At 37.1% G+C, this 27,690-nt stretch overlaps 1 protein-coding gene across 1 annotated transcript in view; it reads left to right on the top strand.

Moving 5' to 3' along the window:
* Nucleotides 1-27,690, top strand: part of IL1RAPL1 (interleukin 1 receptor accessory protein like 1) — a 1,270,353-nt gene that overhangs the window by 725,446 nt on the left and 517,217 nt on the right. The window contains exons 4-5 of the mRNA XM_007518830.3: nucleotides 16,464-16,650; nucleotides 20,795-20,948. Coding sequence (XP_007518892.1) covers nucleotides 16,464-16,650; nucleotides 20,795-20,948 — 341 coding nt within the window. The remainder of the gene's footprint in view (nucleotides 1-16,463; nucleotides 16,651-20,794; nucleotides 20,949-27,690) is intronic.

Genomic DNA, 27,690 nt, shown 5'->3' with positions numbered 1-27,690 from the left:
CTACATCTGGAGGTCTGCTGATATTTCCATTTTAAATTCTAAATTGCATTGTTTCTTACAATTATCATCAAATGCTACGGTTTTGAAATCCAATAAAAAATGAAAAGGTTAATAAAAAATTGTGCTTGATAAATACAATTTAATTTGAAATCAAAGCTAGAGTTTTCCCACTTTGTTTATATTTATTTGTTCTTAATGTACTAGAGAGTATGTTTTTGAAAGACATTTTGAAAGTCCTGCGAAGTAGCTCACATAGATAGTGTGCTGCTTTGTTATGAGCGTGACCCAGTCCTATTATCCCACATATACCATTCCACACTAGAAGAGCCTATAGATTATTTTTTTAATTTGTTATTTATAAAAAGGAAACATTGACAAAACCATAGGATAAGAGGGGTACAGCTTCACACAATTCCCACCACCAGACCTCCGTATACCAACCCCTCCCCTAATAGCTTTCCTACTCTTTAACCCTCTGGGAGTATGGACCCAAGGTCATTCTGGGATGCAGAAGGTGGAAGGTCTGGCTTCTGTAATTGCTTCCCCGCTGAACATGGGCGTTGACAGGTTGATCTATACTCCCAGCCTGTCTCTCTCTTTCCCTAGTGGGGAAGGGCTCTGGGGAATCAGAGCTTCAGGACACATTGGTGGGGTTGTCTGTTCAGGGAAGTCTGGTCACATCCTGCTAGCATCTGGAACCTGGTGGCTGAAAAGAAAGTTAATATACAAAGCCAAACAAACTGTTGGACAATTATGGACCTAAAGGCTAGAATAGTGCAGGTGAAGCGTTGGGGGGTCCTCCATTTTGTAGATAGCTAGTAGGCATATTTTAGTTATATTTCAAAGGGCCTGTAGCTATACTAGTTTTTTTTTTTTTGCCTGGCCTGAAATCTGATATGCAGGTGAATCTTAATTATTGTATGGGGAGATAATGGCATGGCTGGGAATAGGACCAGAAAGCTGGATCAGGGAAGAGAGTAGCTCTCTAATATGGGAAAGGGGTATAAATGTTACTGTAGACCCCATCAATTTGATGTGATCTGGGGCCCATAATTAGCGTAGGAGCCTGTGTGACATCTATATCCCTCTAGATCTGAGATCACATTCTGTGGTCATGAGTAGCAACATTCCATGCTGCCCCAGTATCCACCCATCTTCCTCAGGTGTTATCATAGAGTATGTTGTCCATCCTCCCTTTGGAAGATGGAACATTCTATACCATTGTTGATCCAGGTTCAGGGAAAGGTCCTATGGGGCCCCACAAAGGAGTCTATTTTGTTGTTCCTGATAGAGATGACTGGTACCAATGGAGAGAAGGATTTATTTGAGGTCTAGGCCCATCATGTCTGTTTGGGAGACTCAGGACTCCCCGAATAGGGCCCCCGCTGGTGGAATGGCCTGGTAGTGACTAAAGAGTCATCCTTAAAGTATGCCAGTTTCTTGCCCTTATTCAGCTTTTGCAGCCCTTGCTTTGTTAAGGTTAGCTTTGGACTGAGTGAGAGAACTGTAATAGGAAGTAGGTGAGGAGGGTATCTAAGTTTAAGTGAACACTATTTCATTATGAACTTGATGCTGACTCACTAAAGACTATTGTGTATTTTTGCTTTCAGGTATATATTTTGCCCTAATTTATAGATACATGTGAACATATGCTCTTATCTTTATAGGACCTGGCCTATATCTAGGTTTTGGGACTTTGTTAGGAAGTGAACCTCCTGGAATGGAATTAGAAACTACCATGAAAGGAAACGTCTCACCCAAGTGATGAGGGTGAAGGGTTGGCAATCCATGCCTGATGTCTCTGTACACAGTCTGAGGTGAAGCATGCTGAGATGGTACTCGTTGCATTGATTAGGTTGGAATCAGCAGATGCAATATCATTTGGCCTGACTTGAGAGAAGCATGCAGGGAAGTGAACCCCACCATAGAGGTTCCAGGATTGGGAGAAACATAGGCTCTATACAGGAAGCAGGAGATTCTTGTAGTCTTAAGGTTTAAGAAGACAATAGATAGTTATTGCAATAATCACATTGTTTGGCAATTGGGTTAATTTTGAAGAATCCCTTTGTTAGGATTTGCTGTATCATACACACCCTCACCATATTTCATGTCCTTTGACATTGTTTGCATATAGCTATGCCACCAGTTGCTTTTGTTCTCCCTGGAGTAAGCTTTTAAGCTAGTCAACATATCAAAGACTCATCCTATGTATTAAAAGACTCAGTCTGTGCTTTAAAAAGTTTGAGATATTCAATTAATTTTCCCATCTCATATTGATTAAATAGTGATTTATATGACTGCAAATTGATAGGAGTGTACATAAACACCATTCTCACCACCAAAAGAATGTCTCCCACTCCCCACCCCACCCCCACCCCATGAAGCTAAACATTCAGCCTTACCCTCCAACCAGAGTTTTTTCTTTGGTGCCCTACTCCAAGCTAGTTGTGTTCTTAGCTCAGCTATTTCAGCTTTCAGCTCTCTAATAACCTTGAGATAATTAGTGTTTTCTTCCAGAGTCTCATTTGTTGTTTCTGTATTTCTGATGACAATTCTTTTAACCTCTTTACTCACTCCTGTGATTATTTCCTTAGCTAGTGTTTGGATGTTAACTTCATTATTTTGTGCTTCACCCTTTGAGGGGCTTTTAGCTGGACTATTGTCCTTGTTCATTTCTCCAATATTTCTTCTTGTTGGTTTAAACATTTTATATATTATGTTATGAGTTCCCTCTCTCAGTACTTTTTCAAATTACTGATCACTATTGCCTGGATTGACTTGCATCTAAGAAGGGTAATTAAAGGGTTCACAGTTATGGAAGTTAACAGATGTTTCAATAGTATTTTAATCCCTGATTTTGAGCTCAGTGGCTTAAAAGCCTCTTTTGTGCTTTTTCTTTCCTGTAGGCTATGGGAGCCTGAGAGCTTTTAAACTATAAGTAGGCTTCTTAGTTTAATCACTGACTCCTGACCAAGAGATAAATAAAGCAGGGTGTGGCAGAGATAATCCATTGGTTATGCAAAGAGACTTTCACAGCCCTACTGCTATGCCATGGAAGTATAGGTCTTCTCCTGAGTTTCCTGGTTAGTTCTCTGTCCCCTGGTGTCAGCCCAGGGCCTCCCTGCTGCTGCTCCAGATTCTGAGGGCAGTAGCAATGGAGACTCAGAGTTGCACTTGGTAATTTTCAGGGGAGTCCTCTCCTCCCTTCAGCTGTCCCCTTGTTGGTGGAACAGACTGGAGGTGGTGTCTCAACTGATAAACTGCTGGACTATTACCAGCCACTTAATCTCTCCCTAGGCTCCTCTCTGTCCACCAGCCACACGTGTTTGCATGTTTGCATTCAACAGTGATTTGGTGGGTTCCTGAAGTCGTTCTAGTCCTGTCTTGTTTCAGGAGAGGAGAGAAACACATCTGCTACTGCTGGTAGCCCCGCCTCCGGAAGTCCTGACCTCATCATTCTTAACAACTGAGTAGTATTCCATTGTGTATGGGTGCCACAACTTTCTTAGTCACTCATCTGTTTCTGGACATTGTTTGCTTTATTATCGCCCTGCCCAGGAATATATATTTTTTTCATATGGCCTACATCTGTGGAAATACTGACTTTCAAACTATCTGTTCCACATACACAGCTGTTGATATATATACGTATTAAACTATTTCATTCTAGTATTCCTTTGGTACTTCATCCATCTAAGACTAGGAAAAGAAAGCAGAGATATTGACAGGCAACTCTTAACTTTATTTTCCTCCTATTTCTGCATCTGGGAATGCCTTCATTCATTTAGGTCTCAGCATCAACTGTTTGTGAAATAATGTGAGACAACTTTACCTGGATTTCTGATAAATGGGACTTCATTCTCAGAATGGGTATTCTATTCATGTATTGAACATCTCTATTAAAATAAAAAATTGGATCTGAAGAAAAATGAGAGAAGACTGAATTCACCATAGGATAAGGAGACTGAGTATAAAGAACTATGTGATTTATCTCTTTTATGAGGTGCTGCTGAAAAGAAGATTAAGCTTTTAAAGGGATGACTTTATATAAATTCCTTATTTAGTTAGTCATGAACTACTATGAATAATGGAAATGGTCTGAGACAGTATTGGGCCCAGAAGGATTCAAGAGATAAGTGAGATTAGCAATAATGTGAGGGGTTAAATCATCACTGCAGATATTAGTAGCAACAATAATACATATATGTAGCAGCTTGTCGATGCAAAAGTATGTTAATATGTGCTTGCTATCTGCTTTTCACAATATCTCTATGCCATTAATTATAATTCTGTGACCAAGTACCTGATGTTCTACAAAAATAAGCTCCTTGTCTACAATCACAGTCTTACCAACATTTGTCTTGTCGTTTTACAAAAATTATGGGCATCCTACTGTATATGCTCTGCTATTCTACAAAGCTTTTTGCACAATATTTCTTCATATGTTTCTACATATTTCATCTCAGAAGAATACAAGCTCTATAAAACAAAATATGCTTCTTCATTGCTTTATTCCCAACTGAGATAGGCACATAGTATTAGCTCAATAAATATGTATTGACTAAATAGATTAATTTATATGCTTAGTACGTGACAGTTAATTTACTTCATTAGTGAGTGATAGTTGTTTCTTCATTTTATATTTACAATTTTTTATTTATAAAAAGGAAACACTGACAAAAACCAAAGTATAAGAGGGGTACAAATCCACACAACTCTCACTACCAGAACCCCGTATCCCATCCCCTCCTCTGATAGCTTTCCCATTCTCTATCTCTCTGGGATTATGGACCCAGGGTCATTATGGGGTGCAGAAGGTGGAAGGTTTGGCTTCTGTAACTGCTTCCCCACTGAACATGGGCGTTGACAGGTCGAACCATACTCCCAGTCTGTCTCTCTCTTTCCCTAGTGGGGCGGAGCTCTGAGGAAGTAGGGCTCCAGGACACATTGGTGGGGTTGTCTGTCCAGGGAAGTCCAGTTGGCATCATGTTAGCATCTGGAACCTGGTAGCTGAAAAGAGAGTTAACATACAAAGCCAAACAAATTGTTGACTGATCATGAACCCAAAGCCTGGAGTAGCTCAGATGGAGAGTTGGGAGGTCTCCATTTTATAGATAGTAGGCCTATTTTAGTTATATTCCAAAGGGCCCATGACTATATTAGTTTTTTTTTTTTCTTTTCTGAGCCTGACATCTGATATGCAAGTGGATCCAAGTTATTGTCTGGGGAGATGATGTCATAGCTGAAAAAAGGACCAGAAAACTGGATCAAGGAAGAGAGTAGCTCCCAAATATGGGAAAGGTGTATAAATATTGTTGACTGTAAACCCCATCGATTTGATATGATCTGGAACCCATATTCAGCTTAGAAGCCTGTGTGACCTCTGTCTTCTATGGACTTATTTTGTTTTGATTTTATTATAAGGAATGCATTTAGTCTGAGAATTTTAAGAAGCAATATGCTAGATTTACATAGAGTAAAACTATCTTAAAATGACAGGAGAAAAAGAAGTGAAAGTGATAAGAGTTAAAATATTAGGGCCAAGAATTAGGACAGTAGTTATGCAATACAGCTTTCATGCATGAGGCTCTGAGGTTTTGTGTTCAATCCCTGGCGTCACCATAAGACAGAGCTGAATAGTACTCTGGTGAAAAGAAAGAAGTGAAGAAAGAAAGGAAGGAAAGGGGTCAGGCAGTGCCACATCCAGTTATAGTGTACCTGTTACAGTGCACAAAGAACTGGGTTCAAGCCCCTGGTCCCCATCTGCAGGGAAGAAAACTTCATGAGCAGTGATGCATTGCTACTGGTGTCTCTCTTTCTCTCATTTTCTATCTCCTCCCCTCTCAAATTTTCTCTGTCTCTACTATGTATATATATATGTATATATATATATATGTATATATATATACATATATATATATATATCCTCCATTGTTATAGCTGGGGCTCAGTGCTGGCACTATGAATCCACTGTTTCTGGTGGCCTTTCCCCTCATTTTATTGGACAGAGATAAATTGAGAGAGGATGGTAGACAGAAAGACAGAGTCAGACAGAGAGAGAGAGACCTGTAGACCTGCTCCATTGCTCAGGAAGCATCCTGCCTATAGGTGGAAGCAGGGGCTGGAACCTGGATCCTTTCGCAGGTCTTTGTGCTTCATACTATGTGTTCTTAACCAGGCACACCACTTCCAGGCCTCCAGTAAATAAATGTTTTTAAAGGAAGGAGGGAAGGAAGGAAGGGAAGGAGGGAGGGAGGGAGGAAGGAAGGAAGGAAGGAAGGAAGGAGAAGTTAATTATAAAGTTATGGAAAAAGTAAACAAAATCATACATTACTTTAAAATCTGGGCACCAAAATTAAGTTATAAATATGTAAGTTAAGTGAAGTGGCAACAAATTTTTCAGAGAACATTTACAACTTTTATTTAGTTTCCCCAAAATTTTTCTTGAGTGAGAAATAATTTTCCCATATACAGACATGCAATTATGCCCTTTTGCTCTGCACAAATTGGGCCAACTTTTAAATATGCTAAATTCTCAGAGTTCACCCACTGCAGGAAATTCTGATCATGAACTTTGGTAAAAGTTATTAAAAGATAGCTACACCAGTTTCCAGACTCTGGAAATATGCTTCTCTGTCAGATTTATGGACTATAGTCAATTTTTCTAGTTGGTGTAATTGGGGATATATTATAATTATCATTTATAACTGAGACTATTCACACATGTACATGTAAGTTTTATTTATCACTTGTATTTTTCCTTTGAAGTTAAATAAAGCAGAACAATTAACTGGATATATTGACCTATAAAGTCAAACTGAATAGATGTTTTGCTGTTATGACATTTCAAGATACTTAGAGTTGCTAGAAGATGGTACAGCATGAGTCAGACCATATGTGAAGCTCTGGTTTGAATACTGACACCACAACTCAGTGGAAGCACTCTGGCACCAAGACAAACTCCATGAATAGTGAGTGATTCTGCGATGTCTCTCACTCCTTAATTCTTTCACATTTACAAGACTCTAACATTGCAAAAAAAAAAAAAAAAAAAAAAAACTCTCAGTGACTAGATAGTTTGTCTTCTATTACTATCTAGATTTGGCTTACATATAATAGGGAAAGGACATGCATTTTATATTTCATACTAATCTACCTCTGAAAAGTCAATTTGTTGGTGGGTAAATTTTAATCAAATTTTGGTCGTTACCTGTGTTCTTTGAATAGCAAGACCAGTTTTTGGTTTAGTCTGTTGGACGTATTCCTAGAATTTTCATTGCAAAATGGAGGAGTGTGGTACATGCTAGGTAGAACATTTGAATCAGAGATTACCTCAGTGCAAAACTGCTACAGTCACTGGAGCTGGGCAATGGTACACCTGATAGAACACACATGTTACCAAGTGCAGGTACCCTTGTTCAAACCCCAATTCCCCAACTCCTGAAACTGTGGAGCAGTGTTGCAAGTATCTCTCCATCTCTCTGCCTCTTTCTCTTTCTCTCCCCTGTAACTCTCTGTCTTTCACTCTCTAGCAGAGAAAAAAACAAAAAATGTCTTTGAGAGCAGGTAGGGTTCTTGTACAGGCACCAAGCCCCAAAGATAACACTGTGGCAAAAACAAACAAGCAAACAACAACAACAACAGCAACACTATTTCAGTTAAGAAAAATGTCACACACTGGGAAGAAAGAAAGATAATGTGTGTTAAGAAAATAACATATAGCAGTAGGATCACTTGTATGGCCTCAGGCATTACCATGAAGACAGAGCATTTTAAAAGTGAACAAATTGGGTAAACTATAAGGTTATATAAAAGAAAAACATTAGAGTATATCTTAAGTTTACCAGACTATAAGAAGTTCCATCCATAATTTAATATAATCCTAATATTTTTGATTCCCAACACTTAATTTTCACAACTGAGTGTTAGATTCTATGAGCAAATATATAGTTAATAAATCACCTTTCCCTTAAAGTTTGGTTTTATTTAGGCCTGTAGTAAGTACAGCTTTCAGATCTGTCATCCTGCTGTGCTACTTTTCAGTGCTCAAATGTTTCTAATATTTCAAAAACACTGTGCTGCTATTACTATAAAAAGTGCAAAATGCTGTGAAATGTTAAAGTAGACCATTTAAACACAGAAGCAGAGAGCAATAGATTCCTTCAATAACATTGATCTGATCCCTGTCTTTCTCAGCACCTCATGGAGTGGGGAAAGATTTCCAAATAATATGAAAGTGTTAACGTTATCTCTAGGGAGCTGAGAATTGACATAATATCCTGGTCAAATGTTTAGTGATGCTATTAGAGGTTACTTTACAAACAAATTATCAGTAATTCTGTGAAAGTAAAACAGATTGTGTGAACACTGTGTTTTATCATGCATAATAGGAAGTATATTACAGAACAATTGAAACTGTAGTACAGTTAGATATGGCATAGCATTATTTTACCATACTTTCTCAGCTAATAAGGCAGTATGCAACATCTCTTTCCCACTCACATTTTTAGCTCTTACCTCCTACCTCATTCCTACCCAAATATCCACACTTCAATCTGTAATTATGTAATCTTTCATCCTTTGAATGTGAAGTTTAAAGACTTTGGTAGCTTCTATGCCTACCAATTCAGAATATTTCTCTATTTCAAATTAGCATAGTGCTGGTAGTCGGTTGGTAGCACAGGTGACACAAAGCACAAGGACCCAAATAAGGATCCCAGTTCGAGCCTCTGGTTCCCCACTGCAGGAGGGTCGCTTCACAAGTGGTGAATCAGGTCTTCGGGTGTCTATCTTTCTCTCCCCCTCTCTATCTTCCCCTCATCTTTCCATTTCTCTCTGTCCTATCCAACAGTGATGACACCAATAGTGCCAGGCTAGCGTGAGGGTGTTTCTTCCCAGGCACGTGCTCTTTGGGTTGGAGAGAACTCGACCGGAGCCAATCTGGGCTGCTGCTTACTCAGCGATGCGGGAGAGAGACCAGGAACTCATGGCAGAGTGGGAACACAATGCAATGCCTTTATTGATCAGAGACAATGCATATATATCTTTAACCAGAAATGGCAAGTGGGAAAAGGAAATGGCTAGGAGAGGGGGTGGAGAAAAGAGTGCGAAGGTAGAAAGCTTCCATAGCAACTGTTGCAAAGGTTCTAACCAGGGTAATTAACCAATACCCTGCAGGCAGGGCGGGTCTCAGGTAAAACAGTGATTATGTAAATAGACCACAACATCAGAGCAAGGGGGCTGCCCGACACAATAACAATAATAATTATAACTACAACAATAAAACAAGGGCAACAAAAGGGAATAAATAAGTATTAAATAAAACAAATTAGCATAGTGCTATGAAACCTGTGGAGATCATTAGTACATTCCACTGACTTTCAGAATCTATACTTCCAGAAATTATTTTAATTTTGTTTCATGCCATATGTCTGATTCTTGATTACATTTAAATATTTTAATTACCAATATTTGTAATTGGTTTAAAGTTTGAGACTTTTATCCTTAAAAAAAAAGAAAATAGCGCATGTGGCACAAAGCGCAAGGACCAGCGTACAGATCCCAGTTCAAGTTCCAGGCTCCCCACCTGCAGGGGAGTCACTTCACAGGTGGTGAAGCAGGTCTGCAGATGTCTATCTTTCTCTCCCCCTCTCTGTGTTCCCCTCCTCTCTCCATTTCTCTCTGTCCTATCTAACAACAACATTAATAACAACGCAATAACTACAACAAGAACAAAAAACAACAAGGGCAACAAGAGGGAAAATAAATAATTAAAAAAAAAGAAAATAAGCGATTCCTTTAAAAAGTCAATTATTTTCAAGTGTGTGAACATATAAAACATATGTACTAGAAAGAGCTAGGAAATCTATATTTAATGCACAGTTCTTTCCTTTTAGTTCTTGTTAGGTTCAGAAGGGTTTAAGGGCCTAAATTTTCAAAGAAATTCAGTTTATATTGTATTCTTCCTTTCTCCAGAAGATTTTTGTTTTCGAATGTAAAGTAATAGAAAGAGATAGGTGATAAGGGTGGGGTTTAAAATCATGTTAAATACATGTCTGTCTATCTCATATGTGTCAACCCAGCACAAATTATCTCCATGGCATATAGAAAAGGTCAACAAATCCAAAGTTAGGAAATAATGAGTTTTAATCCCATTTCTGCCACTAATGAACTTATAGAAGTTTTACAAGTCATTAACTTCATTAGTACTTCGGTAGCTTTGTCATGAATTCAGAAGTATAATAGAAATAACTGGAGGAGGCCAGAGAGAAACTGTTAGAAGCCTGTTAGAGTACCACCATGCATGAATGAGGACCCAGAGGCCATAGCTTCCTTCCCAGACACCACTTTATGACAGAACTCCTCTCACAATAAGCAAACAAACAAATAAATAAACAAAACAAGCCATGGATTTCTAAAATAGAACTATAGAAAACTCTGGTAGCTGATTGTGCAATATTGTGTGTACTGGGTATATACTTTGTAGTTGTACTGTGAAAAGAAATTTTGGTCTTAATTCACATGAATATTATTATGAAGTATAGAGGATATTTGAGTGTTGTCTGTTATGAACAGCTGTTTTATCCCCATATATTATGAGATGATATATCAGAGAATAACTCTCTAGTCATTCTGTAAACATTGCAAGCCAAAGTTGTGATTTCACTTTTTACATAGATTATATAGTCCGTCTGTTACAATCAGTAGAAACTTAGTAAATATGTGCTGATGGTTTTGTTTTTTTTTTACTGGAAACCATATGGTATTCTCTTTACCCCATTTTAAATTATTCCCCTAATCCATAGGACCTTACATGATGCTAAAATTTGATGATCGGAGATTACTTTGAATGTGTGTAATTCTCAAGGGGATCATATATGTATTAATGTGTTACATGTTCCTTGCTTCCAGATAGGTCTTCTCAGTAAATAGGGCAAGAAAATTCATTGAATTCTATTTCACTTTTAGTTTTTTAAAACACCTCCTGATGAACAGAAACAGTAAACATGTATTGATACATCTAAAGTAATTTTAAAATAGTGCTATCCTGAGGAGTCTGGTTCCAGACATTACCAGATGGTTCTAAATCACAAGTCACCTCACAGAAATGGGAATAAAAGCTAGGGAAATAAGAATGCATGAATATGCTCAGTTGAAGCCACTTTCAGAATCAAGGTCCATTTGCATTTATAGACAAGAAGGAGGGTAAGACTGGACTGAGCAGCCCACATTCTTCATCAGCTTTGGCCATTCTTACCCATCCCATTTAGATATCCCAGATGAAAAATATAAGGGTTTGTCTAGTTTCTTATGCTTCACATTAATTAGATACCAAATGCCATCATAATGATGTCATCAAATCCACTTTCTAAGCAAGCATTATGGTTACAATGCAAAACAGTCAAGTGAAAAGGAGATAGGGAAGTGGGGCACATAGTGATAATAAAATGTGGCATTTATAGAGTGCTCACTATAGAATGACCCTTTTCTTAGCTCATAATGTGCTTTAACATGTCTGACTCCCTTAACAACCTCTTTGTTGGTATTTTCTTCTTATATGAGTAAGGAAATAAACATCTCAGGAGTCAAGTGACTTACCCTAGTTTTCAAAGCTAATAAGTAAAATTTTGCTCTTCTTTTGATTCTATAAAAACAGCTGATTTTTGATACAAAGAATTGTGATAAATGCAACAAATAAAATTAATCGATGGTTTGAGGAGAAATAAAACATGACTCATGAATTTAAAAGAGTGTTAAAGATTCAAAGTTAGAACTCACTGAGTTTTGTTTTGCTAGCAGAGTTATCGTTGGGGCTTGGTGTCTGCACTACTACACCACTCCTGGTCATTTTTTTTTCTTTCATTTTTTTCCTTTCTATATTATTTGACAGGACAGAGAGAAATTGGGGAGGGGAATAGAGAGAAAGAGAAATAGAGAGACACCGCAGAAGCGCTGCTTCACTGCTTGTGAAGCATCTTCCCTGCAGGTGTGGAGTAGGGTGTTTATTTTTCTTTAATTTTTATTTATAAAAAGGAAACACTGATAAAACCATAGGATAAGAGGGGTACAACTCCACACAATTCCCACCACCAGGACTCCATATTCCATCCCCTTCCTGTTTAACCCAGGTCATTGTGCTTGGTAATATGTGTGCTTAACCAGGTACACCACTGCCTAACCCCTCACTAAGAGGGGTTTTTTTAAAAAAACGTTTTTGTTAATGAATTTTAGGACTGGCAAAATAGCTCACTTGTATAGTGTGCTACTTTGCCATGTGTGTGATCTATGTTCAAGCCTAGCATTGTGTTAAACATCTGTGCAATGCTCTCTGTCACTTGTCTGTGTCACCCACTGTCTGACAAAAAAAAAAATCAGAGCAGTGAAGTACCAGTGATAAAAGAATAATATGAAGACAAATTATGATATGCTGCATAAAAGTCACTATCATTCCAAGACATGAATAAATAGCTCAGCTTAGGTAAATTCTTTTCTGAGAAAAAAATCATAAAGTGAGCCTGAGAATAGCATGTTCTAGTCTGTTCTGGAGAAAAATTAATTAATAATGCATGAGTTATATTGCTGGCAAACCCAAAAAGGATTTTTCCACTTAGGTGTTAAGCTCAAGCTAAAATTTGGCATGATTCATTTTCACTTGGTGCTGTTTTTTTTTAATTCAGTAATTTCCACATTCTGCCATTCATCATTTTTATCTGAAATAATTCTTCATCATCCTGGATGCCTCTTTGTTTCCTGTACCCCTTCACTATTTTATCAGTTCTACACTTTAGACATATTTTAATTGATCCCTTCTTTTTCTCTCAATCAGAACTATTTTTGATGGAGTTGTGTATTTTTTTTTCCTGAAAGAATGGAGTTGCTTTCTAATTAATCTCACTGCTTCTAGTACTTTGTCCAATATAATTCCTTTTTAAATCACTATAATCAGAAAGAACCTTTCCAAAACCAAATTTCATCATTTACTGAACATTAAATACAAACTTTTACATTTTTTTATTTATACAATGAAATATTGACAAGACCATAGGATAAGAGGAGTACAATTCCACACAGTTGCCACCACCAGACCTCAGTATTCCACCCCCTCCCTTGAAAGCTTTCCTACTCTTTATCCCTCTGGGAGTATGGACCCAGGATCATTGTGGGGTGCAGAAGGTGGAAGGTCTGACTTCTGTAATTGCTTCTCCACAGAACATGGGCATTGGCAGGTCAATTCAAACTCCCAACCTGCCTCTCTCTTTCCCTAGTGGGGCAGGGCTCAGGGGAAGCAGGGCTCTAGGGCACATTGGTGGGGTCATTTGCCCAGAGAAGTCAGGTTGGTATGATGGTAGCATCTGGAACCTGATGGCTGAAAAATAATTAAGATATAAAACAGAACAAATTGTTAAATAATCATGAACCTAAAGGTAAGAATATTGCAGATTGAGATTTGGGGTTTTTGTTTTAGAAAAAGCTAGTGGGTCTATTTTAGGTATATTCCAAGGGGACCATGATTTTACTAGTTTTTCCCTGAGTCTGACAGCTAACATACAGGTGGGCTAAAAGTATTGTCTGAAGAGATGGTGTCATAGCTGGAAAAAGACTAGAAGGCTGCATCAGGGAAGACAGTAGCTCCCAAATAGGGGGAAAGCATCTAAATATTGTTAACTGTAAACCCCATCGATTTGGTCTGGGGCCCATAGTCAGCACATGAGCCTATGTAAACTCTGCATCCCTGTAGTTCTAAGAGCACATTCTGTGGTCACAGCTAGGAAAATTCCAGGCTGAACATTAAGTACAAACTCTTTACAGGGAATAACATTCTCAATTTGGCTCCTGTATACTTTTCCTAGTTTTAGATCCTGCAGCTCCTGTATACCTGCTTAATTATTCAGTCATACCAAATGATGTGCAACTTCTCAGACAAGCCAAGAAATTTCAGTGACCCAGGGTCATTGTGGGTTGTAGAAGGTGGAAGGTCTGGCTTCTGTAATTGCTTCCCCGCTGAACATGGGCGTTGACTGGTCGGTCCATACTCCCAGTCTGCCTCTCTCTTTCCCTAATAGGGTGGGTCTCTGGGGAAGCGGAGCTCCAGGGCACATTGCTGGGGTCTTCAGTCCAGGGAAGCCTGGCCGGCATCCTTATGACATCTGGAACCTGGTGACTGAAAAGAGTTAACATACAAAACCAAACAAATTGTTGAGCAATCATGGACCCAAAGCTTGGAATAGTGGAGAGGAAGTGTTAGGGGGATACTCACTGCAAACTCTAGTGTACTTCTGCTTTCAGGTATATATTTTGCAGTAATTTACGAATACGTGTGAACATATGCTCTCTCTCACAGAAACTGGTGTATATCTAGGTTTTGGGACTTTGTTAGAAAGTGAACCACCTGAGATGGAATTAGAGTGTACTATAAAAGGAAAGGTCTCACCCGAGTAATGAAACTGAAGGGTTGTCATTCCACACGTGAAGTCTCTGGACACAGTCTGAAGTGAAGCATGTTGAGGTGGCAATCGTTGTGTTGATTAGGTTGTGATCGGCAGATGCAATATTATTTGATATGGATTGGGAGAGGCATACGGGAAAGTGGGCCCTATCCAAGGGTTCCAGGACTGGGGGAAGTAGAGGCTCTATAGTGGAGATGTGAGGTTCCTGCTGTCTTAGGGTTCAAAAAGAGAATGGATAGTTAATGTTATCATCACATTATTTAGTAATTTGGTTAACTTTGAAAAGTCCTTTTGTTAGTGTTTGCTGTACAGTACCCAGTATCTTGTATATAGCTGTGCTATTGGTTGCTTCTGATCTACTTGGTCTAGGCTTTTGAGAGAGTCCGCATATCAAATACACAGCCTATATATTAAAAAGATTCAGTCTGTGTTTTAAAAAACTTTGAGATATACAATTAATTTTCCCCCTCTCAATTGCCAAAGTCTTACTTATATTTATGAAAACTAGGTGTCACAAAGTTCAAATTGTTTTTATCTTTTTATCTCTTTACTAAAGCTCTTTCCAGTACTCATTATATCACATTTTAAGTGTTTGCTCCTAAAGAATCACTTCTAATGTATCACTTTTTCTGGACTGTAAAGGACTGAGATTAGAGACTATATCTTATCATTCTAAACAGAAGTCATTTTCCTTTTTTTTTAACTTTCTTTGTTAAAACAGAAAAAATCAGGAGGGGATGGAGTGTGGAGAGGAAGAGAGAAAGATAGACACCTGCAGACCTGCTTAACTGACTGTGAAGCACCCCCCTCCACATGGGAGCTGGGGCTTGAGTTCAAGTCCTTTCACATAGTATTGTGTGTACTGAACAGGATATACCATTGCCTGGTCCCCTGATTGCCTTAGTAAGATGGTTAATGGTCTAATCTATTACATATGTATTTTAGGTGTACTGTAGAATCATTTAGTGTACTGTAGAAGCTGAAGATACCCAGAGTTGAAGTTGGGAGTAGGTCAGTGAGTAGAGCACACATCTTACTGTGCATGGTTCTGTGGTTTGGATCCCAGGCACCACACACAGCGCCGTGGACTAAACTAAAAGGAACTCCATGGACAGTGGAGCAAAATATTGGTGTCTATACCTCTTTTCTTTCTGTCTGTCTCTTCCTATATAAATGTAGAATTTACATAAGGAACTTGGAGGGCCAGTGGAATAGCTCACTTTGACAATGCACTTATTTGCCATATGTGCAACTCAGGTTCAAGCCTCACCCCTACCATATTGAAGCAAGCTTTGGTGCTGTGGTGCCTCTCTGTCTCTGTCTGTCTTTCTAAATATACACTTGTGAGCTTGCATGCAACTGTGAGGCCCATCATTTATTCCCAAGCACCTCAAAACATGGAATTAAGGAAGAATATATTTGGTCAATGAGTCTACATGCTAATTTTGTAGAAATTTTCATCGCTAGTCTATATGAGGCTGAAAAGCACTATCTCTATTTACAACACTTCTGATATCAGATGGGTAGGCTTTTTCCTAAACCAAGCAATTCTGCAAAACTGTCACAATATTTTTATTCAAGAATGTCTTTGCTCAGACTCACTGACAACCTCTCCTCTTATCAAGACAACTAGTACTTTAAGAATTTATCAATTTTAGCTCCCTTCTTATGTTTTTCTGTTTTACTATTGAGCTTGCCAGGTTTTCTATAAACCCAGGCTTGATTTTTTTCTGACTTACATCTTTGGTCTTTTTATTTCTGTAAACAAAAGAAAAAATATTAAACATATTTGCAAATAAAATCTGTATATAATTTTATGAACTATAAATACCTGTATAGAATCAAATCTTTTTCAACTGGATACTGAGACAATCCTGTGGAATAAACGACAGTAAGTACCCTCTCTCTCTTTCTCTCTCTCTTTGTCTCTCTCTTATTGAATTAAAACACACTGACTTGGTTTTTATTCACATTTTGTTCACATCAGGCCACTATATTTATTTTGCTTTGTTACAGAAACTCTACATACTGTATGAAAGTGTCCATCTCTCTGACCGTGGGGGAAAACGACACTGGACTCTGCTACAACTCCAAGATGAAGTATTTTGACAAAGCAGAACTTAGCAAAAGCAAGGAAATCTCATGCCGTGACATAGAAGATTTTTTGCTTCCAGCCAGAGAACCGGAAATCCTTTGGTATAAGGTATGAACTATGTGTAATCTTATTGCTTATAAATAGATTAATATGTGTCTTTTTCTTGCAAATTGTCTAAATTTTTTAAAATATCTTATATAGTTTAGATATACCTTCCAAAAATACTACAACAAATTGTGCTGATCACTACAAGTTATATAACCAGTGCAAGAAAAATGATGAAAACTTTGATAAATATTAATCACTGTATGTGTTGGAAGTCTACTATGATAAGCTGTTGTGTTTATGTTTTATTAAATTATAGTGATAACACTTTCAAGTGAAACAATCAAGTATTATAATCTGTACTGGTAATTTTTGAAACTAAAATGCATTAAACATTCAGTTCAGATCTCTTTATATTATCAATTTAAATTGTCATCAGTATGGAGAGGAAGATTTGATTTGCATCTATAGTAAAAAAAAAGGTACACTAATTTTAATGGAATGTTCTGCTTAATGGAAATATTTTGTTCATATTTTAATACTTTTAATTTAAAATTTAAATCATTTAAAATATTTGATAAAATGTACATCTTGCTAAAATATTATTAGATTTTCCCACAAAAATTAAAATAAACATAAAAGAGAATGATTTAATTTCTGCCCTCATATCAATGTTGACTATTAGTAAATTTCAATATTTGAATGCACTCTTCAGTTTACTTATACCAGAAAATGATTGTTTGCCATTGAATATAATAGGAAAATAATATAGAAGCTATAAATATTGATCTGATATTTTATCTACGGTTCAGTGATCTCTATTGTAAAACTTGTACTGTCCAAATTGTTGAGAGTAGGAATTTAGGAAGTTGGACCTCTTACAATAGTGAATAAATCCACAAATATCAGTATACAGTATGTAAACTTTCACAAGTGGTTCCTCGTGACTTCAAAATGTGTTTGAAATAAAATATGAAGCACATTTTAACACATCTTAAGGTTTCTGCCAAGATTAACAATGACTTTCTTTGAATTTGACTTAATTTTGATTCTTTATGATGAAAAATGAAAGATTCAGAACATCACAGAATTTTGCATCATTTTTCCTCCTGTTCCCTGGTATTTCTATTCTAGACAATATTAAACAGTTCTCAGATGTTAGTTCCACTTATTTTTGTTCTGAGACAGATTTATTTTCCTTCTTATTTGTGTGAGTCAAATTGTGTGTGGTTTGCCTGTTTTCCAGTGAGGCATGCTTAACAGCTCTGAGAATAACTTCAAAGGGAACACGTATTAAAGGAATTTGACACAAAATCTCCAAGAACAAATATCTTTCTAGTACAGAGATGTGTACATTTGGCTTCTAGATATACAGCTTCCTTTGGTGTTGCTGATAAATTAATCTTAGATGTCAAATAGCTTTTCTCAGTTTTGGGGAACAGTATCTCAAGATTTGCTTAAACTTTAGAGACTGTGTAAATTTCCCATACACATTTTAAAGATATACTCACTTATTTTATGAGAGAGGAGAAACTGAAAGGGAGAGGGAGAAGGAATGTAGAGCACCATTCTGTCATATGTGTTACTGTGAATAGAGAAGCCAGGCAAGCAGTATCTCTCTCTTTCTCTTTCTCTTTCTCTTTCTCTTTCTCTTTCTCTTTCTCTTTCTCTTTCTCTTTCTCTTAAAAATGGCTGCCCCACATTGGTCCTTTATTCAGCCATCTTTCTACAAACACCTCACTCATTGTAACCTTTATTTGTGTAGATTATCAGTAGTGGAATGATGAGAGGAGAAGCAGTAAATATGAAATTTAAAGATATTGTAACAGGGAGCCGGGCTGTAGCGCAGCGGGTTAAGCGCAGGTGGCGCTAAGCGCAAGGACCGGCATAAGGATCCCAGTTCAAGCCCCCGGCTCCCCACCTGCAGGGGAGTCGCTTCACAGGTGGTGAAGCAGATCTGCTGGTATCTGTCTTTCTCTCCTCCTCTCTGTCTTCCCCTCCTCTCTCCATTTCTCTCTGTCCTATCCAACAACGACGACTACAACAACAATAAAAAGACAACAAGGGCAACAAAAGGGAAGATAAATAAATAAAATTACAAAAAAAAAGATATTGTAACAGTTGCCTTATCATAATTGAGGCAATATACTTCATACAGTAATGTTTGTAATTATAAAAATTTCTGCAACTAATATGAAGCTCTAAAATGTATATCTTGGTTTTAAAAATTATTATTTTGTTCCAATTATACAAAACATTGAGCCACAATCAAAATAATAACCTGCAAACATTGGATAGTTAGAACTAGAGAGCATGGACCTGAATGTTGAACAGTTCACAAAACTGTAACAGCAAATGAATAAAAAGTTATAATGCTGTTGTGAAATTTATGAAGAAAAAAACAAGAAAGTTGAAAAATAGGCCACATTTATGAGATACTTCTTTAATATTCCAGACAGGACCCCTACCCTTTCAAGTCCTTCCACCTCCTTACTGTCATTTCTCTTATTTTAGCCTTGTTCAGTTCCTGATAACCTTACTGATCTCACCAGTGATCACCAGCCACCCCAACCCCCAACTACTGAATTACTGTTTGAAGGGTTCAGAGTAAAATGTGAATTCATGAGATTTTTTGGTACATCATTTTTATAGTTTTTCTGACTATTTTTGTGTTCTATGATATTTATGTAAAAAGTTTTATCAATTAAAAACTATTAAGTTGAAAAAGGAAGTAAAATATTTTAGAAATAGTACTATCTCCAAATAGTGTCAAATGATTTAAACCTATTTTATCCTCATTCCATTGATATCAAGTCTGGCTAGCATAAATGGACTTCTGTTTTGGCAATAACAGAAATGTTTTGTGCCAATATCCTTATAATCCAAAACTTAATTCAGAAACCATAATTTGCTAGACCCATCAACAATGAAAATAGGTATTTACAGGACTGTAAAACCTTGCATATAAATACCATTTCTGTTATGTATTATAAAAATATATGTAATGAACAGATTGAATTATTTTAAATACAACATTAAAATATTGAAATAGAATAAGTCTTTTCTGTAGAACTATTTTTCTGTTCCTTAAAACTAAACATTTGCATTTTATGTTGTCAGTATCAAGGTGGTAAATTTGACAGTCATCAGATGTATTTGCTTCTGAAAATATACCAAAAGTATTCTTTTTTTTCCACTTAGTTTAAATAGAGACAGAGGGGCTGGAAAGTGGCATACCCAGTAGAGTACACATGACCAGGTACCTGGGTCCAAGTCTCTGGTCCCCACCTGCAGAGGAAACTTCATGAGCAGTGCAGTACTAGTTATCTCTTTTTGTCTTTCCATCTCTATCCCCCCTTCCTTCTCATTTTCTCTTTGTCTCTATCAAATTAAAAATAAGAAAGAAAAGGAGTAAGTAGCCCTCAGGAGTGGCAGATTCATCATGTAGGCACAGAGCCCCAGCAATAACCCCAGTGGCACTAAAAAATTAAAAAAAAAATGGATACAGACAGAGAGGCAGAAAGAGAAAGGGAAAGAAACCACAGCACTAGAGCTTCCATCAATGTTGTGGAGGCTAAAATCAAACTTGGGTTCACACATGGCAAAACAGTGTCAGGAGTAATTTTTTAATGTTAATTTTCTTATACATAATAAACCAACACATATATTATTTAGAGACACTGATATCATTGCTAATAAAGGAATTATTGCTAAATTGCACTTTTCCCCAAGTTTGTCTACCTGATTTTCCAGATTTTTGCATAAGTCATGCATACCTTTAGCACTGATTCAAGTATCTATTTCTTTTAAAATGTAACTTTAAAAGTTTTTGGTTGGGAGTCGGGCGGTAGCGCAGCGGGTTAAGCGCAGGTGGCGCAAAGCACAAGGACCGGCATAAGGATCCCGGTTCGAACCCCGGCTCCCCACCTGCAGGGGAGTCGCTTCACAGGTGGTGAAGCAGGTCTGCAGGTGTCTATCTTTCTCTCCCCCTCTCTGTCTTCCCCTCCTCTCTCCATTTCTCTCTGTCCTATCCAACAACGACGACAACAACAATGATAACTACAACAATAAAACAAGGGCAACAAAAGGGAATAAATAAATAAAATAAAATATTTTTTAAAAAGTTTTTGGTTTAGTTCTTTAAAATATTGTTGTTTGCTTTTTCAGGTACTATGTGTTTGACAAAAATTTTATGTTCTTCGTGTAGGAATGTAGAACAAAAATATGGAGGCCAAGCATTGTATTCAAAAGAGATACTCTGCTTATAAGAGAAGTCAGAGAGGATGATATTGGAAATTACACCTGTGAATTAAAATATGGAGGCTTTGTTGTGAGAAGAACTACAGAATTGACAGTTACAGGTAAGAGAGTCCTCAATATCTTATTTTCATATAATTAAATTTAAATGTCTGTTTATGCTACATACTGGTTGTTTCGTATCTATAAAACAAAAGAGGTACTTAACAACATGCTAAGTGGATACCTATAGGTGAAGTTTAACCCTCTCTTTTAAGCCATCTTGTAGTGAAATGCTTTTGAAAAATTGAAGAAAGCATGTTTTTGAGCATACTTGAAACAATAAGTTTTCAATTTCTGAAAATTATGCTATATCTTATAGGGGTATTATTTTTTGAAACATTTTTAGAGTGTTGGAATGGAATTTATGAAATCTACCTCTGTTTTTTGTCTTAATCCACATTTTCAAAATTACTGATTTATTTCTTTGTCACAAATGCTCATAAAAATAGCATAATTTCATGGGTAATAGTTTCATAAATCACAGTATATTAGGTCACTTCCATATATGTCTGGTAAAGTAAAATGACATAAAATTAGATTCAGAACACTGTCTATAATCACGAATCTATAGCTCATAAGTTACATGATCTAGTGTGAGTCACCACAACATTCCAGATATCAGTTTCTTCATGTACATAGTGGAGTAGAAAAAAAATGTGCAATGTATATCTTATAGGGATTTTGCAAAGACCAAATGGGATAGGATGATATGTGTAATAAATCACTTTAAAATATAAAAACATATCCAAATATGGTATTATATATATATTCTTAGATAGTGGAAAAATATGACTGTCTATACTTGAGTTAGCTTTACAATAAATGTTGATATGTTATTATTTTATTCTGGCTCTCAGTATATACTGACATTAATTTTCATGTATTTATATTTTTACTGTATAGTATATTTCTATAAAAGTAATTCCAAAAGAAAAATAGTGAAAAAAATCCTCTGTCTCATTTTAAGATTTGCTATTGACCATTATCTCATTATTTCATTTTGATGAGAGTAATTCTTCACCATGGCTTTATGCAGTCATATTTATGAAACATATGTGACAATCACAAAAAGAAAAGAAACTATTTTCAAGAAAACATTAATTTAGTCCCCATAAACAACCTTGATCCATACTCCCAGCGGGGGAGAAGTGATAGGATGAAGATCAGGGGACTGTGCACTCCAGCTCCATCAGCACCCAGAGAGAGAGAAGGAAAAGGAGATGGGCATATGGAGGTAGCTTTGATGTCATGATTGGTTTAGAGGGAAAGAGAGGATTGAATCAGGAAAAGAAGTGGTAACTTTGTATAAATGTGGACAGATAGTTATAGAGAAGATGGTCGGCCCATGTCTACAACCTTAGGGGAACTGTGGTGGATTGCAGTGAGGAGAGTGAAGATTCAGAAATCTGGTGGTGGGAATGGTATGGATTCAAACCTTTGTTGACGGGTAATTCTGTAATTTAAAAATATAAAAAATAATAAAAGAAAACACTCATTCAGTCTCATGTTATATATCTTTATTGTGCATGTGTATAATCTGCACTGTTAGCTTTCATTTTTATTGTGCATAATAGGTTCAAGTATAGAACATTGAAATTAGTACTTTAACATTTAAATTCTAATCTATTTAATAGCATAGTGAAATATCACTGTCTAAACTTGGGTTTTATTTACAGTGAATATTGACATTTTTAATATTCACTATTTACCCTCAGTATATACTGACATAATATTTACAAAAATATATAATTTAAAACAACTGAGACTAAGTATTTTTCATTAAAAAGGTGTATCTCCTTTAAGTAGAAACTGAACACTCCCAATGCTAGGCATATATAATAGGAGCTGTCAAACATCTAATAAAAGATACTTCTATGGAAACACAGGGAAAATGAAGGTTAATAATGACAACAGACTATAAGCCAGTCTTTGAGTCCTAAGGGTAAGCAGTCTCAGAATTGAAGCTCACAACAATTCCAATTTTAGCCATTTAAGATGTGCTATTGACCAATATTACGTTGTTGTTCCACCATCTGTCTACAGACCCTTTTCATCTTCTGAAGTTGAAACTGTACCAATTATATAGTCACACTGCTTTCTAGCCTCCCATCAACCTCTAGTAATCACCATTCTATTTTATATCGATATAGAAACTTGATCACTTTAGGTACATCATACATGTGAAATCATACAATATTTATAATTTTGCATATGATTTATTTTAAATAGCAAAACACCACCAAAATTAACCCTATTCTCATTTCTTCCTATAACTAAATAATATTCCAGTGTGACTATATCATATAGTTCATCTATTCATCTTGGTGCTTCCAATTTGAAGAGATTATAAAGAGAGCTATACATTGTCATGCAGTGTGGATATAAAAATTTTGAGTGACTTGAATAAATACACAGTAATATAATTCCTATAGTGTATGGTAATGCTATATTTAGTACTGTAAGTAGCTTCCAAATTATCTTCCAAAGTTGATGCACCATGTTGCATTTCTATCAGTATTGAGGGCGATATTTCCATTGTTTTACACTGTTCCATCAATATGAATTTTAGCATTCCAATAGTTCCATAGTCCTAGCTCAGTGTTGTTTAATTTTGTAATTCTCTGATGAGAAATGAGTTTGACATTTTTCATATGCTTATTTGCAAATTGTACATCTTCTTTGACCTCAGTGTCTATTCAGATTATTTATCCATTTTATAATTAATCCATTTGTTGTTGTTCAGTTTTAAGAATCATTTACATGTTCATAAATATCCTTTATGGGATCGTGTTTTGCAAATATTTTCTCCCAATCTATAGCATGCTTTTTGATTTTTCTAACTTTCCCAGAGCAGAGTTTTAGGTTTTTATTTGAAGTGTTCATTCTTTTTTTTTTTATTATTATAAAATGGCAACACTGACAAGACCATAGGATAAGAGGGGTACAATTCCCACCACCAGAGCTCCATATCCCATCCCCTCCTCTGATAGCTTCCCTATTCTTTAACCCTCTGGGGGTATGAACCCAGGGTCATTATGGGGTGCAGAACATGGAAGGTCTGGCTTCTCTAATTGCTTCCATGCTGAACATGGGCATTGACAGGTCAATTCATACTCCCAGCACCTCTCTCTTTAACTAGTGGGGCAGGGCTCTGGGGAAGCAGGGCTCCAGGACACATTGGTGGGGTCATCTGCCCAGGGAAGTCAGGTTGGCATCATGGTAGCATCTGGAACCTGGTGGCTAAAAAAAGAGCTAACATATAAAACCGTATGAACTGTTGACAATCATGAACCTAAAGGCTGGAATATTACAGATGCTTCTTTTCTAATATATAGACTTAATTCCATAAGTTTATTCTATCCTACAAATGTTGAGTTGTTTATTTCCATTTGGGTCAAAATATTTTTCTTTCTTCAGAGGGATCTTTGACCCATTTATTATTTAGAAATGTTACTTTCTAATATCTTGTAATTTTTCCAGTTATTTTTCTGTTATTGTTTTTTGGTTCTGAGTTCACTACTTATATTATTTTGTTTTTTAAGATATATTTTATGACCCAGAATGTTCCTTTTATTGGTGAATTTTCCATGAGTGTTTGAAATGGATGCCTATTTTACCATTATTAAATGTTATAGTATATAAATGTTAATTAAATTAAGTATAATGATAGTGTTTTTAAGTTGTCTATTCCTTAGTGGTTTTCATATATATATTCTTTATTGGGAAGGTTAATGGTTTAGATAAATACAGTTGTTGGTGTAATATTTCTCAGTTTTCTGCAAAGCACTCTCATCCTCAGCCTTGGTCTTCTGCCACCATCATACACTAGGACCTTGAAGTCACTACCCACCCCCATCCCAGACTCTTTTACTTTGATGCAATACACCAAACCTAGTCCAAGTCCTACTTTTTGTTTCCCATTACTGTTAGTCTTCCTCAACTTCTGTCCAAGAGTGAGGTCATCCCATATCTATCCTTCTTTTTCTAGGTTATCTCACTTAACATGATTCCTTCAAGCTCCATGCAAGGTGAGGTGAAGAAGGTGAATTAATCATTCTTAATAGCTGAGTAGTATTCCATTGTGTATATGAACCACAACTTTTACATCCACTCATCTGTTGTTGGACATCTAGATTGGCTTCCAGGTATTGACTATTATAAATTGTGCTGCTATGAACACAAGTATACCCAGATCTTTCTGGACGGGTGTGTTTGATTCCTTAGAATATATTCCCAGGAAACCATTGGATAGGGCCCACTTTCCCATATGCCTCTTCCAATCCATATCAAATAATATTGCATCTGCCGATCACAACCTAACCAACACAACGATTGCCACCTCAACATGCTTCACTTCAGACTGTGTCCAGAGACTTCACGTGTGGAATGACAACCCTTCAACTTCATAACTCGGGTGAGACCTTTCCTTTCATAGTATACTCTAATTTCATCTCAGGTGGTTCACTTTCTAACAAAGTCCCAAAACCGAGATATATACAAGATATATATAAGATATATATATATATATATATATATATATATATATATATGATATATATATATATAAGATATATATAAGTTTCTGTGAGAGAGAGCATATGTTCACATGTGTCCGTAAACTACTGCAAAATATATACCTGAAAGCACAAGTACACTAGAGTTTGCAGTGAGTACCCCCCTAACACTTCCTCTCCACTATTCCAAGCTTTGTGTCCATGATTGCTCAACAATTTGTTTGGCTTCGTATGTTAACTCTCTTTTCAGTCACCAGGTTCCAGATGTCATCAGGATGCCGGCCAGGCTTCCCTAGACTGAAGACCCCACCAATGTGTCCTGGAGCTCAGCTCCCCAGAGACCCACCCTACTAGAGAAAGAGAGAGGCAGACTGGGAGTATGGACCGACCAGTCAACGCCCATGTTCAGCGGGGAAGCAATTACAGAAGCCAGACCTTCTACCTTCTGCAACCCACAATGACCCTGGGTCCATGTTCCCAGAGGGATAGAGAATGGGAAAGCTATCAGGGGAGGGGGTGGGATATGGAGATTGGGTGGTGGGAATTGTGTGGAATTGTACCCCTCCTACCCTATGGTTTTGTTAATTAATCCTTTCTTAAATAAAAAATAAAAAAAGAATATATTCCCAGAAGAGGATTTGCAGGGTCTTAGGGTAGGCCTACTTCTCGCCTTGTGAGAGTTTTCCAGACTGCTCTTCACAGTGGTTGGACCAATTTACATTCCCACCAGCAGTGCAGGAGGGCTCCCTTACCCCAGCAACCTTCTAGCATTTGTTGTTACTATACTTTCTGATTTATGACATTCTCACATGAATGAAGTATTTGCTCACTTTTGTCTGAATTTGCATTTCTCTGACAGTCAATGACTTGGAGTATTTTTTTTCTGTTAAAAAATCTTTATTAGGGATTAATGGTTTACACTCAACAGTAAGATATAATAGTTTGTACATATGTAACATTTCTCAACATTCCACTTAACAACTCAAGAACAACATAAGACCTCTAGGTTCTCCTTTACCATCATGTTCCAGGACCTGAAACCCCCCCACCCCCACCCCATAGTCTTTACTTTGGTGCAATACACCATTTTTAAAATTCTTTTTACTATTTTGTTTTTTTTTTTGGTTTTTATTTATTTAAGAAAGGAGACATTAACAAAATCATAGGATGGGGGGTACAATTCCACACAGTTCCCACCACCCAATCTCCATATCCCATCCCCTCCCCACTAGTTTTCCCATTCTCTATCCCTCTGGGAGCATGGACCCAGGGTCATTGTGGGTTGCAGAAGGTAGAAGGTCTGGCTTCTGTAATTGCTTCCCTGCTGAACATGGGCGTTGACTGGTCGGTCCATACTCCCAGCCTGCCCCTCTCTTTCCCTAGTAGGGTGGGTCTCTGGGGAAGCAGAGCTCCAGGGCACATTGGTGGGATCTTCAGTCCAGGGAAGCCTGGTAAGCATCCTGATGGCATCTGGAACCTGGTGGCTGAAAAGAGAGTTAACATACAAAGCCAAACAAATTGTTGAAGAATCATGGACCCAAAGGTTGGAATAGTGGAAATGAAGTGTTGGGGGGGTACTCACTGCAAACTATAGTGTACTACTGCTTTCAGGTATATATTTGCCCTAGTTTATGGATACGTGTGAACATATACTCTATCTCATGGAACCTGGTGTATATCTAGGTTTTGGGAAGTGAACCACCTGGGATGGAATTATAAAATACTATGAAAGGAAAGGTCTCACCCGTGTAATGAAGCTGAAGGGTTGTCATTCCACACCTGAAGTCTCTGGACACAGTCTGAGCTGAAGCATATTGAGGTGGCACTCGTTATGTTGATTAGGTTGCCATCGGCGGATGCAATATTATTTGATAAGAATTGGGAGAAGCATGTGGGAAAGTGGGTCCTACCCTAGGGTCCCAGGACTGGGGGAAGTTTATTCTCTATATTGGAAATGTGAGGTTCCTGCTGTCTTAGGGTTCAAGAAGAAAATGGATAGTTATTGTTAACATCGCATTATTTGGTAATTGGGTTAACTTTGAGAAGTCCCTTTGTTAGACATACACTCAATTTTCCCCCTTATATTAATTAAATAGTGATTTATATGACTACAATTTAATAGGAGTGTACATAAACACCATTCCCACCACCAAAAGATTGTGACCCATCCCACCCACCCACCAGCTCAAGAAGCCGCATGTCCACCCTCCCCCTCACCACAGCGTTTTTACTTTGGTGCCCTACTTTCAATTTAGTCAGATCCTGCTTTTAGTTTCCCTTTCTGATCTTC

Source organism: Erinaceus europaeus, chromosome X, assembly GCF_950295315.1.
Source record: "Erinaceus europaeus chromosome X, mEriEur2.1, whole genome shotgun sequence".
Lineage (NCBI taxonomy): Eukaryota > Metazoa > Chordata > Mammalia > Eulipotyphla > Erinaceidae > Erinaceus > Erinaceus europaeus.
Note: the sequence above shows the minus strand (reverse complement) of the source record. Positions and strands in the feature narration are given on the sequence as shown.